This window comes from Strix aluco, chromosome 26 (assembly GCF_031877795.1).
Source record: "Strix aluco isolate bStrAlu1 chromosome 26, bStrAlu1.hap1, whole genome shotgun sequence".
NCBI lineage: Eukaryota > Metazoa > Chordata > Aves > Strigiformes > Strigidae > Strix > Strix aluco.
In genome coordinates, this window is record NC_133956.1 from 4905931 (window position 1) to 4925270 (window position 19340).

General features: G+C 56.7%; 1 protein-coding gene across 1 annotated transcript; it reads right to left on the bottom strand.

Annotated features, from left to right (window-relative positions):
* Positions 1-2641: 2641 nt before the first annotated feature.
* OPRD1 (opioid receptor delta 1) lies at positions 2642-13633 on the bottom strand. Its single transcript, XM_074807147.1, has 3 exons — positions 13295-13633; positions 7296-7645; positions 2642-6588 (listed from the first exon to the last, which is right to left on the bottom strand). Exons 1-3 carry the CDS (start codon positions 13522-13524, stop codon positions 6056-6058), a joined length of 1113 nt encoding a protein of 370 aa, XP_074663248.1. The 5' UTR covers positions 13525-13633; the 3' UTR covers positions 2642-6055.
* Between the last annotated feature and the right edge of the window lie 5707 nt (positions 13634-19340).

A 19340-nucleotide genomic window follows, 5' to 3' on the forward strand; every position in this document is an offset into this window, starting at 1 on the left:
GACAAAACTCCGATTGTTCCCAAATGGGATGGAATCGTTTCCATCCACCCGTTATCGAGGAGCTGGTCATGCTGCTGGAAAGGGGGAAACATTCCCTCATGACTAGGGAGCCTGTTGGTATTTTCAAGAAAGAGGGGAAAAAAGGGCTAGGGAGAACAATAGAGTTTAAAATATTCGGAGCTGATGAATCAGCTGACGTTGTCTTGGGAGCCAGAGTGACACTTCAATGGGAAGTTGCTGGAAACTGGGGGAAGGATGAGCCCCCGCGCCGGGGGGAGAGAGTGGGCGAAGGAAAACAGCTTAATTGAGAAAAGGGAAACGTCTCATTAATGAGCTTTTGCGCCGGCAGAGGGAGGCGGTGGTGTTTTGGGGCTGAGGAGGAGGAATTTGGGTCCTGTGGTGGGGTTTGGGGGGGACCTCTGGCTGTGCCAGGGTCTGACCTCGGTGCACAGCAGAGGTTTTCCACCGCTGGCACAGCCAGACCTTCTCTCGCTGCCGGAGGGTCCCCGCAGCTCCGGTCCCGCACCCCCGGTCACCATCTGTTGCTATTCAAAGTGCTTTTAATTTACAGACAAAAGATGGGAACGTGGGATTTGGGGCTTTTAGCATCCTGGAGGATGAGCTCTGGTGTTGCGAGGCTCTTTTGTCTCCGGAATAAAAGCACCTTGTGTGTTGTTTGAACAATGGGTGGGGTTTTAGTTTTCTTGGTTTTTAACATGTTTTTCGGATGCAAAAAAAAAAAAATCCACCTATGCAACGCTGATGCAGGATCTGCTGGGAGAGAATTGCGTCTTCAAGAGGGTTTGGGGGATACTGAATTGGTTTCTTGTCCTCCTTTTCCTGCCTCAAAGAGGAAACGAGCTTTAATTATTGCCAAGTTGCCTGGTGGCAGGGCCGTGTGGTTTTCCCTGGGAGCCGGCTAATTAAACAGGCTGCTGCAGCGTGTCGGGTCGTGCAGGTCTTTAATGATGGGTCTGCAAGCGAAGGAGAGAGTTTGGTCATTGCACCGGGCGGTCTCAGCTCCCTGAGTCCTGGCATTAAGGCCGGGAACCTCACCAGTATATCCCAGTACAACAGGGGTGTGCAATGGTCTGGTGTGGCTCCTGGTAGAGGAGCGTGTTGGGTCTCCAGGGGACGGGAATTGGGTTCAAATAGTGATGTGTGGAGCTCTCTGCCCCCTCCCAAAACTGCTGAAGTCCTGGTTCATCTCCTTTAATGGTTCAAAAATAGGGAAAACTTCTCTCCCAGCTCGGGACATCGCTCTGGAGCTGGGGAACACGAGTCCGGCTCCTTCCCTGCGTGGAGGAGCCCCAGTGCTCCCCTGGGCCACCAACCACCCCCCCCATGACCAGTCCCTGAGCGCTGCACGTTCCTCCCAGTTCCACTTGCACTGGGGAAAAAACAGCACAGGTTGAGCAGAAATTGTAACTATGAAAGGAAGGGGGGAAAAAAAAAAGAGTCCGAGTAATTATTTGTAGTGGTGGGGTTTTTTTCTTTTTAAATGATGAATTGCAAGTCAAGAAGCATCTCTTCAGGGCTGAGAGCCTGAATCCAGCCCGGGCTGCTCCGGAGCAAGGGTGGTGGGAGATATCGCCCGCGTCCTCGCCAGGAAAGCCGGATTTACTCATTTCCATATGCATAATAATGCAATTAGAAAGTCAGCCTAAACCTGCGGTGCAGACAAAGAAACAGGCGGCTTCATAATTAATCACACGTGTAAGAATAAAGCCTGTTACATTAGGTTCATTATTTGGTGGATTAATTTAAAAAAAAAAAAAAAAAAAGAACATTTTCTGCAGTAGCAAAATGTGTTATTAGACTGCAAAGACGGTCCCTGGAAATAGCTTGTGGGTGCGTGGCAGCTCCCGTGTGCCGGCACACGTTGCTGCATTATTCACTGGGCTGGATGCTGGTTTAACTGGGCTGTGAAATTGCTGGAGTCGGTGCCTGGATTCATTTTCTGAGGGCGCTGGGTGGTGGAGAAGGGTCTGGGAAGCAGCTTTGGAGTGGTGCTGGAGCAGCAATGCCCCTGCTAGAAACCACCCCCAAGGCTGGAAATCTGGTTTTTTGCATCCACCCGGTGCTTTTTATGCTTTTCCCATTCTTTGGGAACTCATAAAACACTTCACAAATGGATACGGCAGAAGTGATAAATACTTTAAAATCCAAAGTCTCATTAAACAAGAGCGGAGTTACAGGCTCCAACACCCCTTTCCATTGCATTTCCACTAAATCCTCATTTGCATTTAAATTACAAACGTAATTTGGGCCGGAGTTTGAGCTGCTGGGCTATTAAAATAAAACTGTATCTTGATGACCGGCAGCAGAGGGATGCCTCGAACGCCACCGGTGCGTTGAAAAGGCTTTTGGTTACCAGGGCTTGCAAAATACCCTCAGCTAAAGGGGCTCAGGGTTCCACGAAGGTGGGTTTTTCCCAGTACGGGAGAGTTTTTACAACTTGAATCTAGAGGTAGCCCCTCTCCCATCGCTCCCCAGAACACCACCCTGAGCCGGACCCCACTCATTTTCATGACTGAGAGTCAAAGGAGAGCTGGAAACTGCTTGCTATCTCTTATTTTATTTTATCTATTTTTTTTAGAAAGCGTGGTTCCTATACAGAAATGCTGCTGAAAGCCCAAAATTGTGAGGGCTGGAGCTGGAAATAGTGGCGGAAGCATTTGGTGAGATCCCGGTTGGTGCTGCAAACAGGTTCAGCAGGAGCCTGAGCTCCACCACACACCGAGTAGTGGGGGGCTGCTATAGCGGGGGGGTGGGACGGGGTGGCCTGAGCTATAGACAGAGGGATAGACAGAGCTATATATATATAAAAAAAATACACAGAGAGTGCCCTCGAGCATCCCAGCTGCCGCATGGCTCTGCATGGGCAGATACAAGCTCCCAGCGGTGTTTCCCTGGGTCAGGATTTGACCCCAAACGAGGGGCTGGTGGAGCTGGTTTTCGAGTGGGTGCCATTGCGGGGAGAAACTGGATCAGCCCTGGGGTGCCTGCTGGGGTGCTGCTGGAACAGGCAGGCGGGTGACGCTCTAGGTCCGTGTCATCGCAAGGGCTGCGGTGAGGCGTTTGCCATCAGTCCTGTGTTTCCCAGGAATATTCTTTTTTTTTTTTCTTTTTCTTCAGCAAAACCTAAGCTAAGAAAAGTCACGATCTTCATTGTGTCCTGGCCGCTGAGCTCTGCCCAAGCGTGGCTGCATTTAAAAAATAATGACTTGAAGCCTTTTAACCCGCTTTAAGGCCGTGGCAGGCACATCTCCCAGCAGGCTGGGAATTTGGCAGGGCTCCCCCAGATAGAAAGATCCCATGGGGATGGGAAATGGAGTGGCTGAGCTTTGGGGGGTGGCCGAGCTGCTCACAGAGTTCCAAGCCAACCCGCAGTCCCCGGCACTCGCGGCTCAGTCCTCCCCAACACGACAGTGTGTCCTCACAGGGGCTGCACTGGGGCAGCAATGCCCCTTCCATGGATAATGGGGTTCACCTCCCCTGTGTCCCCCAGTTGCTTCGCTGTGCTCTCAGCAGCCACTGCTGCTGCAGTTGGAAACGCTGCTCCCCTTCGTGCCTTTACCAGCCTCGGTCACGGGTTGGTATTTCTAGGGGACACTGAGGCACTGGCTAAGGTGGGTTAAAGAGATAAACGACTTTGAATCATCACATTTTTTGGGGGTACCCCCCCAATCGAGATATCAAGCCAGAATTCAGCTTCATGCTGAAGCCTGGAGTGAAACCCAAGACGTCCTGGTCCACAGCGTGGGACATCCCAGCCCTGCAGGGACATCCAGCCCTGTTGGGACATCCCACCCTTGCCAAGACCTCACCATGAAGCAGCTCCAAACCAAGAGCCTTTCCCACCACACGCTGCTGAGGGTGTTGCCCGCAGGGTGGGTGGAGGTGGAGAGCTGAAGGGTGGTCTCCAACTCCTTCTGGACACTTTAGTCTCCCTTCTCATGGAGCTGAAGCTCAGCCTGCTGGGACCCTGGGGGTTTTCCTCCCCTAACTCCTGCCCCGGAGCCAATCCTGCTCTCCCTCCCATACCCGATGTTCCATGATCAGCCAGGCTTGCGGGGGCAGGGGACAAGGAGACCAAGCGTGGTTCTGCCGGTGGTCCAGGACTCCATCTGTCCCTGCAAAGGGATCCTGAGGAGCCCTGGGTGGGAGCTAATATCTGGGCTGATGCAACACTGAGCAAGAGGCTTTTGCTCGGGGTGGGAGGGTCACAGCGCAGGCAGGCGAGGAGGATCACTTGCGCACTTCGATGGCGATTGATTGGAGATCCAAATGGGCAATTTCACCCTTTTTGGTTCCTTTGAAAAAGAAATTTGTTTTGGCTGCCTCCTCCGCTCTGCCTTCCTAACCAGGAGGCTGTAATTTCCACAGGCTCCGGAGAAAGGTAGGGCTGGTAAGGAGAGGTAATGGCCTTTATTAGGCTAAATTGATGCAACTGGAAAAACCAGAGATGCAGCCCAGGCTCTCCTTCCAGCCCACGAGCCCCAGGTGCACCCAGGCGCTCGCCTGCTTCCTCCAGCTGCATCAATTTGTCCACTAAATGCTATTACCGCTCCCTCCGAGCCTCCTCCTCCGGCCGTCTGACCTCCCGGACACAGCTGCGGTGGTGGGAAGGTGAGAGGAAGGAAAAGTTGTGGCTCCCAGACACTGCTCGCAGCCAGCGTGGGGCTGGCAGGGGGGATTCAGGGAGCGGAAGGCTGGGAGGATCCATCGGTCATCGTTTAGCAGCAGCTAATGTGGTCCAGAGCTCCCTGGCCGGTGGCTCCTCCAGGATGTGCTGCCGTCGAGCTTGGCCACCTCTTTGGATGCTCCATCCAGATGAGTGCTGAGCATGAAATCCTAAAATCGCTGCCTCCTGTGGGCTGTGGGTCCTTTCTCAGTGCTTGCATGATCTCTGTTCCTGCTTGGGCAATTATGAATTTATTATTATTTTCCCCATCTTCTACAAAAAAAAAAAAAAATTCCTATTCTTTTTGGCTTTGCTAAAGGACATCTGGGCAGTGCTGTTGCTCACCCTTCACCCAACGGGCAGGGCAGGGAGAGTCCTCGCAGCGCCGCCCATTAGTCCATCCTCATTGCTTTAGCACTGTGAGAAACTCCTCAAGTCCTCACAAACTGCTCCCTTAATGAGATCTTTCTCAGGCTTAATGTCTTTGGAGGCAGATGGGTGAGGAGCGGTTCCCCATCACCCTGACGGATGCTGGGCCAGGAGAATCAGGCATCGGCATGTAGACACAGGGTGAGCTTGGGACATTCCCTGCTCCATCCCCAACCCGTCCCCTGGCCCTCACAGCATCACATCCATGTCTAGGGCTGCCCTGGCTGAAGTCAGAGGTCTCTAAATAACACAGTAATGACATTAACAGTAGGAAGTTGTCCTCCAGGGGCAGCCCTGGCTTGAAGGACTCCAGTCAAATTTGTACTATGGATCTGGAGCTCTTTGATAACAGTGTCTCTGAAGCGGTGTTGTTTTCTCTTCCCATCTCTGGCTGTTTTTTGGACACAGCTCAGAGGGGGATGGAGTGAGGCCCCATGACGTGGCATCACCATCCAGCGTGGTCCCCTTCTGCCACCTGACACGGGAGGGTTTCCCCTCTCGCCATGGGCTGCAGTGCCACCTTGGCCTGTGCAGGAGGAGAAGCACGTGGGCGTTGCAGTTCTGGTGTCCCAGGATGGTTGGGCTTTGCCGGTTGCTCTGTGTTGGAGGGCGACAGCCCTGGCCGGGGGAAAGGGGCTGCCAGCTCTTCCCAGCCATGGTGGGAGCAGCAGCAGAGCTGCTTTGCCCAGGTTGCCTCTTGTTTTGGTTCTCTCCCTACGTTGCCTGGTGAGTCCTGATTCCCCCATCCCTGGTTCTCCAGGATGAAAAAAGTCTTTGCAATCACTTGCTGTCAGTCTGAACATAAACCCAGCGGCATTATCGAGCAGCACCTGGGCCACCGCTCTGCTAGAGCTCTGTGGTGGTGACCTGGGTCACTTCTGAACGTGGGTCGTCCCCTCCGTGGCCCTGGCAGCCCCGCTGGAGGCTGCCCACGTCTAGTCATGCCGGCTTGTTGCGGGCTTCGGAAGGGGTGCAGGTGGAGACACGTTCCCGCGTGGTGTTTCTGGCGCGGGAGAAGCTGTTCTGGTCCACGCGGGCTCGGAAAGGCAGGCAAAACTCTCGGAAACACCTCTTGAAATTTTCATCCAGGAAAGCATAAAGGACAGGGTTGAGGCTGCTGTTGGTATAACCCAGGGCAATGCAGAAATGCAGGCTGGCCACCACGTAGGGGTTCTTCTTATCTATGTCCACCAGCGTCCAGACGATGACAAAGATGTGGATGGGCGTCCAGCAGATGATGAAGGCTGCCACCACCACCAGCACCATGCGCGTGATGCGCCGCAGGTTGCGGTCTTTCTCCTTGGAGCCCGAGAGGAGGCGGACGCTCTTCAGGCGAAGGATCATCAGCCCGTAGCAGATGGTGATGACCAAGATGGGGACCATGAAGGCGAAGATGAAGACGCAGATCTTGGTCACGGTGTCCCAGTAGATGGGAGGATCGGGAAACTGGAGCGTGCACAGCACCATCCCATCTGTGGGAGAGAAGATGATCAAAGAGGGAGCCAGTGGAGTGTCTGCTATGGATACTGTCTGCTTTCTGCTCGGTCGTGGCTGGGCATGTCCACGCTCGTTAAAAACACAAGGAGATGCATGCCCATCTGCCAGCTCTTTGCAGAGATTGCCCAGGAGCTTTGTGCCACCAGCCCCCCTTGCCCACAGGGTGCCGAGGGGATGTAGTGGGTGCAATGACCCAGTGACCCCTGCAGAGCCTCCTGGGCCATCCCTGTGCTGTCTCCTCCCAACCCCTGTGGTGGACACGTCACCTTCCACTGAAACCTGTCCACTTCCTCAAGACACCCAGAGCTTTCGTAGCAGCCAAGGGCTGGTGTCCTCACACAGGACCTGTGGATCTTAGAGTAGGCCAGCTGAGGACTTTGCAATGGCACTGGGGGTGTTTTTAGGCACCTGATTTGCACCCCAGGAGCTGGGGAGAGGCACTGATTAGACTGGAGATGGGGAAGGGGGAGGACAATTTCTGGGACAGTTTCTAACCTCTGCAGCCATGATGGAAAATAACACCGTGATGATTTTTCCATGGCAGCGCATGCTTACGGTCCCATGGAGGGGTGCCCATCACTGAGCTCAAACCTGCTACAGGACCAGGTGCCTTGGGTTTGCCAGATCACCCTGAGGATGGACAGATGGGACAGAAGGAGACCTTTCCCCAGAAGCTACTTGCCTTTTGACTTGGTGACCGCCATGGCCATGATGGGCACTCCAATGAGGGAGGAGAGCACCCAGATGCAGACATTGATGACCTTGGCCTTGGCCGGTGTGCGGAAGTCCAGGGCCTTGACCGGGTGGCACACAGCGACGTAGCGGTCCACGCTCATCATGGTGAGGGTGAAGATACTGGTGAACATGTTGTAGTAGTCAATGGAGAGCACGACTTTGCAGAGCAGCTCCCCGAAGGGCCAGGTCTCCATCAGATACTTGGCGCTCTGGAAGGGCAGCGTGCTGGTGGCCAGCGCGTCAGCCAGCGCCAGGTTGAAGATGTAGATGTTGGTGGCTGTCTTCATCTTGGTGTACCTGGAGATGGCAGACAAGGGAGCCGTTACCGGTGGTCAGGGCTGGCTCACCATGCCCAAGTACGTGTGTGCACACTCAATATGAGGAGCGGGGGGCACAGCCTGGCTTTTCCCAGCTGCTCACAAGGTGCCATCACCCTTGGTGGGCAAAGGCACATGCTTGTGACGTGCCCTTCTGCAGCACCTTTCCAGCTGGACCAGGGAGCACATTGAGAAAGTACTTGTGTTTGTGCATGGTTTTAGCGTGTGTTGAAGTCCTGGTGGCTGAGCACGGGGTTGTGCTCACACGTGCTGAGCTGGGATCTTATCAAGCACCTGCAGAACACGGCTTGGACCCTGCCGAAGCGGTTATCCCTTACCTGACCAGGGAGGTGACACCCATTCCATGCCTGCCTTTATTCAAAGGAAATCTGAAGAAATTTTCAGAGAAGTCACTTCTCCAATTAAATCAATTTACCCCATTTCCCTGAATCTGTTGCACAATGTCCTTTACCTCCCGAAACCTCCTTTATCTGATTTTCCACCCAGTAAATCGTGATTATCTAGCTTGCTTCCCTGTCGAGTTTACTTGCAGAAATTGGATCGATTAGCCCCGGAAACAGGCCATCTGGAAGCAGCCCAATTAGCCAAGCTAGAGCTCCAGAGCCTTTGGGGAAGCCTGGCTGCCTGGGCCACCACACGTGGCTCAGGGGCACGGTGCCGCTTCCCCCAGGGAAGGCGAGGGCTGCAGCCCCCCCGGGGCTGGCATGCCAGCTCTGATCCTTGTCACATCACTGTTAAGAGAAACGCCCTGTCCCGAGTGCCAAAACCCTTCCTGAAGGGATGGGGCACAGTTTTGGTGGGTGCCAGGGCTGGCATGGATGGGTGCGTGTCCTCGGAGCAGCCAGCCCTGCACGCGGTGCTCAAGGTGATGCTGTGAGTGACGCGGTTGGTTTGAAATGGATGCACGTCCCTGCTGCTGGGGGGGGCTGTTGGGGGTCCCCAAAGGGCAACAGGTTGGGGTTAGGTCTGGGTGGGTCTGCAGCAGCCCCCAGTTGTTTGCTAGGCTGAGGTCGGGGCTACACCAGCAGCTCAAACCCTTCCCTTGCGCTCCCTTCTAGCAAGTCCCTGCTGCTCAGAGCATCCTCCACAGCCCTGAAATCGTTTATATGCACCCTAATTAATTAACAAAATTATTATAAACCTGCCCACAGTGCCCATAGCACCCCCAGGGGGTGGGTTGGCCCTACACAGCGCAGGGCTGAATTTGGTCCTGGTGCATGGGGGGAGACAACCCCTTGGTTGCCGGCTGAAAAGATAATTAGCATAGTTCATAGAAGAACCCCGTCGTGTGAGGGGGGTACACGGAGTAAATTGGGGTGAGGGGAGTGAATATCTCCCATCTCAGATGGTTGTTGCTCTGCTGGAGACCAGGAGAGCCGGTTGGTGTAGGAAACAGATTCCTGGGCTAGATGGTAATATCAATTCCCTTCACTTTATCCTTTTCTCTGGCTTAGCAGGGTCAGGAGGGGACAGAGACCCACTGACTTACGCTGTCGATACAACTGGGAGAGGGAGGCTGCAAAAACCGTTTCCCTCTGGGAGAAAATAGCAGCTCAGACCGGCACCCAGCTCCAACAGCATTCCCATCTCATTCGCCTTGGCTGGAAATGGCAGCCCCTTGCCCAAGGGTGGAAATATTTGAGTTGAACTTTTTTTTTTTTTATTTTAAATATGGCATAAAAAAATGTCTTTTCCTTGAAAAGCCCTTTTCAGTTCTCTTTAGTGTTATTTTCCAAGCTCTTTTGCTAATGCATCTCTCAGAAAAGTTTCATTTCAGGTTAAACAAAAAGCTGAGAATTTGTGTTATTGTCAGGTTTTGCCTCACCTTGACGAAAAAATAGTCATTTCAGGTAGATTCACACGTCTTTGATCTCTGCTTTTCGAATAAAGTGGAAAAAATGAGTTATTCACGCCACGCTCTGCCAGGCGCGCTTGGCCATGCTGGGTAAACGCTTCCCCAACCCCCTGCCCCATGTGCTGGGGGCGGGGGGCCGGGGCTGTAGCCCCCTCCCCGGGCAGGATGGGGCTGTGCTGGTGAGGGCAAAGCAGCGATGGGGGAGACTGGGATGATGGGGATGACAATTTAGCCCCCGGAGCTGTGGTTTTGGGGCAGGATTCAGCCTCCTCCAGGATCGGGCTGAGGGTCAAACCCACTGTACAGGGTGGGGGGGTCCATCCTGGTGATGCCCCCTGAGCTGCAATCGAAGCCGCTGCTCCAGGAAAGAGGTTTATCACCCGCAGCAGAGCCAACCGGCCGCTTCTGCTGATGGAGCTCCCCGGGCTGCCAAAGCTCATCGCAATTAAGCGTGTGCCTTGATTGGGAAGTTACGCACTTGAACGAAACAATCTGGAAGGTGTTGACGGAGAGATGAGGCTGGAGGGGGTGGAGCGAGCGCAGGGCGATGCCAGCACCCGGACTCCCAGCTAGGGACCCCTTAGCTCTCCAAACCTCTTGGAAAATAAGTGAAAGAAACCACTTGCAAAACTCCTGCAGCTGCTAAAAGCCACCGCCTTAAAGAGCCTGGCTTAACAAATCCTGCGCCCAGCAAAGGGATGCCCTTGCAGCCTGTGCGGGAGCTGGCGGGGGGTTGATGGGCTCTGCGGGGACGTGGCCACTCGCAAGCCTGAGCTCGCAGCTGCAAATTGCTTCCAGGGGTATTTTTAAAAGCGCCTGACAATGCAGTGGTGATTGCGGTGCCAGTCGCCGTCAGAGCTGGCGGAGGGTGCTGGGGAGGCTGAGCTGCCTCTGGGTGCTTTGGGTTTTGGCTGTGCTCAGCTCTCTGGGGTGCTGGGTGCCCGTTCGGGGAGCTCAGCTGGGGGCCGTGGAGCAGGGTCCTGCCTGTACCTGCTCCCTGGCACGCACAGGCTCTGCAGCATCCTTAGCGCCACATCCCTGGGGACCCCGAGGTCCCCGAGCCCCACAGGATGTGCATCTTGCCCGGGTCCCAAGGGCAGTAGGAGGTGACACCAGGACGTGTCCCCAGGGCCACAAGGCAAATGCCCCAGCATCTCCCCAGCAGCAAGGTCTGAGCTTGAGCTGATCCCATTTCACAGCTCTACCCTGCGTGGACACAGGTTTCCCCTGTGGAGCCTACCTAGTCCCGGCCTAAACCCTGCCAATGTGGAGACCTGTGAAACTCCCGGCTGGTTCAGCCACGCGAGCACGTGCTGGGTCTGGGTGTCCGCAGCCCCTCCTGTCCCAGTTTATTCATTCCTTGGGAGATGTGTTTAATTCCAGCATCAGCTGGTGGGCCGGAAAAGGGGGGGGGGGCTAGAAACCACGGTGACGGGATCTGTGGATGCTGTAGAGTCAGGCTTCCTAGGCTAACATCAGGGTACTTAGTGAGTTAAACAGGGAGCATGTTGTTTGCACATTAAAGCTTTCTCTTTAAAATGCCTTCCCTCCTCTCACAGAGCAGAACCAGCTGGAGGGGGTCTAATAACACTCATCCTTCACCGTGACACCGTACGTGGCGTATGTCTCTGCAACAATTACCTTGATTTGCTTTTTCAGTCTAGGGCTGATTTATTAAAGCTGCTTCGAGTCGATGAAAAATCCCATCCGATGTCGGGTAGGGGCAGTGAGTGACACCCCCATCCTGCTCCCCATCCCTCGCATGGTTAAAAATACACAGCAGAGCCACCCAAAAACCAGGGAGCAAGGCGCAAGGGTGATGGGCAGCCCGGCGTGGCTCGTGGGCACGTTTCAGGCTCGTTTCCTTCCCTGTGGTGAGTCACCGCATTTATTTCATGCGCAGGCAGTGCCGGGCCGTGCTGACCTCCTGTAACGATCGCTATGGACTGAAAGTGCTGCGAGGGCGGAATGGAAATGGTTAAAAATAGGGATTTGGGGGGGTTGCTTAAATCCGGCCACAAACTCTGGGGTTTTGGCCCTGACTGGGGTTACAGCATCCCCTGGGGTGATGGGAATTGGGATTAACCCCATGAATCCTGGGCTCTCCAGGTCCCTGGCGTGGGAGGGGGTGCCGTGAAGCCCAGGCACCCAACCAGACCTCTGCTCCCTCCTGCCAGGCTGGGGGGTGGTGAAGTCCCTGCGCCGTCGCCAACAGCGGTGTGATGGCGAGCACGGCTCCTCCCTCCATTGCCAGCAGGGTCTGGGGGCCATGGAGGGTTCTGCCAGCCCCCACCACCGGCAGTGGTCCTGTGGCCTGCAAGACGCGGCTTTCTTGTCCCGATTAACAGCCTTGGCCATGTCAACCCATCTTACCCAGCCAGGGCCAACCAGCGTCTCAGACAAAGGGGCTGTTCGATGGGCAGGAAATTTTGCACCCTGGCACAAGCGCCGGGCTGGGTACAGCAGCGTCTCGCCGTGCCCCGTCTACTGAAGAGGGGAGTGTTGGGGCCCTGTTGCTTGTCCTGGGGTGCAGACCCCCAGCAGACCCCCTCCCTGCCCAGGGAAAGCCTCGGCAGAGGCGCCTCCAAGGTCCTGCCCTGGCGTCTGTTTTCCCGCTACGATGCCGGATGGAGCCAAAGTGGGGTTCAGGGTCCCCCAGGACATGAGCTGGTGTTGTGGGGGCTGGGGGGCAGCTCGGCCGTGGTGTGAGCTGGGGCTGGGCGATGTGGCTCCTGCTCTTTGTTAGAGAAAAGCAGGAGTCGGGTGGATGCGGGAGGTGCCGACGGCACCAACACGAGCTCGTGTGGAGCCGGGAACAGGCACCTCGGGCCCCAGCGACGGAGTGGGGTGGGTCCCAATGGGACCCCCCCGCCCCTCTCCCCTGGCTGAGGGGACTCGGGACCCTCCCTGTGAGCAGGGCAGCTCTGAGCGGTGACATTTGTGTGTTGGAAATAAAACACCCCGCCAGGCTCTCGCCTCTCCCAAACCAGCCCTGCGGCTCCTCTTCGCCCATTCCCTGCACCGGGGCGAGGCTGGGGGGGTCGGGGTGTGTCCCCCAGCTTCTCCCCCAAACACCAGTTCCCGGGGACCCCCCGTGCTGCTCTGGGCACACGCAATCTTTGCTTTTTCCTCTCACACAGCATCTGGACACCCCCCACCACGTGTGTGCTCGCGCACACGCCGTTCACACTCACATCACACCCATCAGGTACACCCGGCTCGGTGCTGCCGGCTCACAAGCGCCCGGTGCACACCCACCCTCGCTCCTGCTGCTGCCTCACACCCAGCACACACTCACACCCCGTGCACACCTATTTCAGCTGCTGGCTCACACCCGGTCCTGGGGCACACTCGCTCCTGCTGCTGTCTCGCACGTGGGACACACTCACTCCTGATGCACACTCGCCCCTGGTGTACACTCGCTCCTGCTGCTGTCTCACCCTTTGTGCACACTCGCCCCTTGGGCACACTCACCCCCGGTGCACACCCAATCCTGGTGCACACCCAATCCTGGTGCACACTCACGCCCAGTGCACACCCAATCCTGGGCCACACTCGCTCCTGCCGCCGTCTTGCACCTTGCACATGGTGCACACTCACCCCCGGTGCGCCCTGGCTGCGGCTGCCATCTCACAAGTGATTCACGCTCCCCCCAGGTGCACGCTCACCCCCCCCCCCGCACGCTCCCCTCTCCCCCCTGCTCCCCCCCAGCCCTCCCCACTCCCCCTCGCGGCCGGGACACCCCGCTCTCACCTGACGATGCCGTACATGACCAGGACGTTGCCCAGCAGCCCCACCACGCACACCACGGAGTAGAGCGCGGTGATGACGATGGCGATGAGGATGGAGGTGGCGTTCTTGGCCCGCTGCGGCCCCGTGTCGTTGGCCCCGTGGCCGGGCAGGGGAGCCCAGGCGCTGCCGTTGCCCCAGGCGGTACCGGCAGCCGTGGGCAGCTCCGTGGGCAGTTCCGTGGGCAGCTCCATGGCCCGCGGGCGGCCGTGGCCCCGCCGTGGCTGCCGGGAGCATCCGAGCGCCGCGGGTTCGAGCCCCGCTCCCGGCCAGCGCCGCCGCCGCCTCCCGCACCCCCGCGGCGGCCGGGGACGCTTTATAAACGCGGCGTGTCCCCCCCCCGCGCCACGTGGGGCCGGGGGCGGCCCTGCCCGCCTGCCTGCCCCCACCCCTGCCTGCCTCCCACCTCCAGCCAGCAGTTCCCTGCCTTCCCTTCCCAGCTCCCTGCCTGCACCCCCTCCCGTCCCTGTCTGCTCCCCCCGCTCCCTGCCTGCTATACCCCCCCCTCCCTATCTGTCCCCCATCTCCCTGCCCGCCTTTCTCCCCCCACGTCCCTGCCTTCCCAGCCCCTGCCTGACACCCCCCCCCGCAATCCCTGCCTCCTTTCCCACCACCCAGGTCTCTACCTGCAACACACCCCCCGCTCCCCATCCCTGCCTCTCCCCCATCCCTGCCTGCCTTCCCCGCCCTAATCCCTGTCTGTCCCCCCTCCCCGGTCCCTGCCTGCCCCCCATCCCTGCCTGCCTCCCTCCCCCGGAGCCGGCGAGGGCTGTAGGGGCGGCCCCCAGCATCCCGGGGGGGGCCTGGGCTTGAGGAGGGGGGGTGCGATGTATCTCGGCGCTATGGCTGTTTCAGGTTTTCTTTGTCTGGAAGAAGGGGGGGACAAACAGCTTCCTTGTCCCCAAATCAAAGGTGGGGTCTCTTCGATCCCCCCCCCCCCCCCGTGTCTTTCCTCCCCCTCCTCCTCTTCCCCTATGTGCTGTGGGGTGAGGGGTTTGGGGGGTGCTGGATGGATTTGGGGGGTGCTGAGGAGGTTTGGGGGGATGTTGCAGGGAGATTGGGGAGGGATGCTGTGGGGTGGGGGCTTGGGGGAGGGAATTGGAGGGCTGATGTAGGTTGGGGGGCTTTGGAGGGATGCTGGGGGAGGAGATTTGGTGGGGCGGGGGGTCTGGGGGGCTGCTGTGGGGTGAGGGGTTTGGGGGGATGCTGAAGAGGGACTTGGGTAGCAGTGCTGGGGGGCTTATGAAGGCTGCTGGGGGGGATAAGGAGGGATGCTGCTGCAGGGAGAGGGATTTAGGGGGATGCTGCAGGGTGGGGGTGCAAACACAGACCCATCAGCACCGCCTGCTCAGCAGAGCTGGGCTTGGTGGGATGCTGAGGGTCACCCTCCCCTTACCAAGGATGCTTACTGTCCTTGGGGCAGGACCCCCCCTCCTCTGGCAGGTCCCCCCTTTCAGGGTCTGCAAAGCAGAGAGGCAGGAGCCTTATTTTTCAGAAGACCACAGCAGGGGCTGTGGGAACCCATATTTGGGGTGCCTCCATCACCTCTTCGCTTTGGGGATGGATTCATTCATTGCCCTGTGCCCCCGGGACAGAGCTGACTCGGCCAGGGAGGACGGTTTACTGCAATTTTGGGTGCTTTTGGCTCAGGAGGGACAGAGCAGGGGACATAGGGCTTGGAGCAAAGGCCAGCAGCTGGTTCAACCCTGGAGATGGAGTTTTCAGTCTGCGTAGTGCTCTGCCAGCACAAAACTCCTGCAGTGTCAAAGCATCCAGATATTTCATCAAGAGCCTCATCAAAATGCTTAGGAGGGAATTAAGAGCTTTTCATTCATCTGATGGTTCTATATGGTAAACAGGTCCTTGGCCACTGACTGAGGAGGCAGCAACGACGTGTGGTGGGTTTCTGCCCTCACGGAGCGAGGGTTTGGGTGGCAGTGGTCCCGGCGGGCTGGTGGGATGGGTGTGGGCAGGAACTGGGAGCACAGGGATGGCTTTAATGTGCTGTATCTGCCTTGGGTCCTGCACTTTGCATCCTCATACAATGCATCAGCCTCTCTGGAGGGTGTTTCCACTCCTGTGATGGTTTTGCAAGGAGGCACAGAAAGCCCAGGCGGGGCAGAGGGCTCCATCCTGCACGTGCGGGTCCTCCAGGACATGGGGTTTAAACACCTTCCTGGGGTGAAAACAACCTCCCAGGCCCAGAGTAAGGTGGCAAGTCTCTGCTGTGCACAGCTCTGACGCAGTCTGGCTGCTGATCGCTCCCGGCGGGAGGGAAACGTCAGGTCAGGGAGTGCAAAATAGCTTTTAGCGTGGCTGAGGAGCTCTTTGGAAGGGGGGTCACTCCTTCGCTTGGCTCCCAGCATGGCCGGGGAGCCCACACTGACCCTTTTCCAGGGAGTTATCTGCAAAGGACTAATCATCCTGGCAGGTTCCAGCAAACACGTCCTCTCGGCTCAGCTCTGGCATTTATTTATTTTTTTCAGCTGGAATGTTAAAAATAAACACAGCGGATACATAAAACAAATGGAAAATCTTTAAAGGGCTTTGCTGTTCATCCGCCTGCGCTCGGTTGTTGCTGCTCTGCCTGCCGAGCCAGGCTTCTGCCATGGATGTAGTTTCCAAAATTGAGGAAACTGAGGCAGGGAGGTCACATCAGAGGGGAGAGCATCACCCACTGCGGTTCACGGAGCCCGAGGACCGTGCATGCAGCAGGAGAAGGGAAGCGATGGCTCCCGCAGGTCCTGACCCCCACTGCTGGTGCTGGTTGGTCCCCAGCCAGGAGTGAGGGTGCCCGGGCAGCTGGGACTTCTCTCTGCACCCTGAGTTTTGTCGGTGCCACTTTATCTTGGCTCGAGTCCTGCTCTCCTATGGGGATTGCTTCTCTTAGGAAGTCCTCCATGGCATTGCCTTAGCTTTTCTCCTCTCCACCCTGGATAACGGGGGGATGCTGCCTCTCCCATCCCCTCCAAACCACCCCTGTGCAGAAGAGGAGTTAAATCAAATCGAGGTGGCGAGAGCGATGCTGAGGCTGTCAAAGAGGAAAATTCATGTTGCTCATCTGCCCGGCGAGCTGAGGTCCATCCAGGGAGATTTACAGTCACTGCTGCTGACGGCAGTGTTCTGATTTACTCAGAGGCTGCAGACTCGACAAAGCGTATTTCACCATGGGAAGACCCTCTTCCCCTCTGGAGTTTATTGGTTTTAATTAAAATGGCCATAAAAATAACATGCAGGAGCTATGAATCTGCTCTGGCAGGACTCGAGTCAGAATCCATGGGAATCTCTGGAGGTTAATGGAGGAGGAAATGAGGGGAGATGATTTCTCCCCAAAGATTTTTGGGAACTCAGGAGGACACTGAGCCTCTGGACGTGCTGCTCACCTTGTCTTGTCGTGGTCCGAGGCTCCGGCACCGCCGGCAGGGCTGCGTCTTGTGCCAACGGCCGCAGGGCCGAGGTGTGAGCCGGGCAGGCAGGTCACCAGGGCAGGTCTGCCAGGGATATAACTATAACATAAATATAAATATATATAAATATTTATATATTGACATAATTTCCAGTTTGGCAGCCAGCTTGAGTCCTGCCTGTGACAACGCAGGGCTGTGATGCATAGAGGGGAAGCTACAATTTTTATTCCCCCTCCCCGGTGCTTGACTTCCCTTTTTACCACATTTTTACCCAAAATTTGAAGAAGGAGCAGTGGGGCAGCTGGCCACAATGGTTTTTAGTTGGGTTGAGGGTTGCTTTTGGCAAGACGAGCAGCCCCAGGTGTTGGACGCACGGGCTTTCCCTGGCTTGTATCGAGGCTTGTGTGCCACTTTCTCGCCTCCTGACGCTACACAAGCAGGTTTTTTATTTGGGCAGGGTTTTGCTTTTAAAGCAAATACCACTCAGACCTGGAGCTTAGCATCTGCGATCGATCCTGCGGGGATGGGGACCAACTGAAATGCCACTGTGGGTCCCATCATTGTCCATGACCCTTCCTAATGCCCTGGCATGAACCAGTGCTGGATGCGCCAGGACACACCACGTGTGCAGACACCTTTTTTCTCCATCCCTTTGCCTGCCACTTGCCTTTGACAAAAGCATTTTGTGGGGCTCTGTCGATGAAGTGCCACATCCTCAGGTGTTCAAGAAGAGCCAAAATAACCCCGGCGTGGCAGAAAATGAATAAACCCCTCAACAAATCCACAGCACCAGAAGTCAAAATCAGATGTTGCTTGGAAAGTTTCCTGAATGTTTCATCTGCTCCCTGCCAAGAGAAGGACTTTATTTGCACGGCTTTGCTCTTGGAGGCAAATGCAACCCCTCCTGCGGGGAAGGAAGGAGCGTGGTACTGGGAGACAACGGCTCCTGTCGAGCCCACCAGCCCCTTTCCCTTCTGCTCAGCAAAGCCGTCTGCCCTCGGGGGTGCAAACCCGTCGCGGGGTCTGTGGGCAAAGCCTAAAAATAGCAGGATGCATAAGAGGAGCTGGGGGGGGATCATCATTCAAGGAGGCAGCTGGGCTAAACGAGGCAGACAGCAACTTGGGCAGAGCAGAGGGAGCTAAAATAGCTCCTTCTGCTGCAGGAGGAGCCTCGAAGCTGAGCCGCTGGGGTTTTCCAGGTCAAAGATGGGAAGATGGAGATGGGATTTAGGCTCCCACAAGGCTGAAAATCCAGGTGGGTGCTGCAGCACCCAGAAAACCAATTGCAAAAAGAGCAGGGTTGTGTTTGCAGCTGGTGGGTGCTGAGGAGGGCTGGTGGGGTGCTCTGTCCTGAAACCCCCCCAAGGATGGACCCTGGCCCATCACCTCCCCGAGTTAGAGAGCAAACGGGCTGTAACCAGCCTGCGGCCTCCCACGGGGGAGCTGCACTGAAAACAAGGCACAAGAAGCAGTGGGGAAGTGCCCAAACGAATCCTCCATGAATAACGAAGCTGCCGGGTCAGGACTGAGTGTGGCTGTGCCCCGGCCACACAACCAGAGCCACAAGGTCCCTGCGGACCCCGGGTCCCATTTGAGCATCCTGGGAAGGGGATGGGTGCTGGGACCAGCACCAGCCTCAGCGAGAGGCAGTGACAAGGTTGTGTGGTGGTGAGAGTGGTTCTGCACGCATGAGCTGAACAGGAATCTGTCTGTCCGTACGTCCGTCCGTCCATCCATCCATCCATCCATCCACCCATCCCTCCCCCTGCGTAACGGATATGCCAGGTGGGACTTACCAACCCCACCTGCTCCCCTCCGAGTTGCTGTTACACTTCTTCAGGCCCCCATTCACCCCACCCTGACTCAGCCCCCCCAGGCGGGTTGGATGGGGGTGCTCGGAGGATTTCTGTCTCCCTCACTGTGTCTGTGAGAAACCCAAGTGGTCAGTGCGGTGGAGGCAGCTGGAGGGAGCCCAGCTTGTGGTGAACCGCCTTTGCAGGGGCTCCCTTTGCACCCATCTCTCCTTGTTTAGAAAGATGACAGAATCACCCCTTGGGGAACTGCAGCAGAAAACATCGCCTTGTTTTCTGTCTATCTGAGATGTTTTGGGGCTTGCAAGAAAGGGAGAGAAGAGGCCAGATGCTCCACAAGCATCAGCCGAGCCGCACCGGTACCCACCAAGCTGCGGGTCCAGGCTGCTCCCCCCCAGCTCATCGCTTCCCCTCCCTCCACTGACAGCTCCTGGTAAATTGGCCTTGAAGAGGAAAATGGGCTGATTTGTGTGTTTTGTTTTCCCACGTCAACAGATCTGAGTGTTTTCATACCTTGCGGGGCAGCTGCTGGGAAAGAACAAAGCCCGTCAGTCAGGGGAGTTAAAATCAGATGAGATCCTTCCCTGCCTTGCCATTATGCGTGGCTGGATGGCGAGAGGGAGGGTTTTCTGCAGCGTTATTTCCTCTGCATTGTGTGCGGGGAGGCTGTCTCCGAGGGCAGGGTGTTTGCATAGCGCTGGACGTGCCGCTGCGAGATGACCGGGGTTGGAGGGAGCTGGGTTGGGAAATCTCTGCTCAGCACTTTGCAGGCACCAATCCCATTCTCGGAGA

Excerpts from the sequence above, each read along its gene's own strand:
- OPRD1 (XM_074807147.1), bottom strand. The coding sequence starts at position 13,524 with ATGGAGCTGCCCACGGAACTGCCCACGGAGCTGCCCACGGCTGCCGGT. Across the intron at positions 7,646-13,294 it reads GTCATGTACGGCATCGTCAG|GTACACCAAGATGAAGACAG; the intron begins GTGAGAGCGGGG and ends TGCCATCTCCAG. Across the intron at positions 6,589-7,295 it reads GGCGGTCACCAAGTCAAAAG|ATGGGATGGTGCTGTGCACG; the intron begins GCAAGTAGCTTC and ends TCTCTCCCACAG.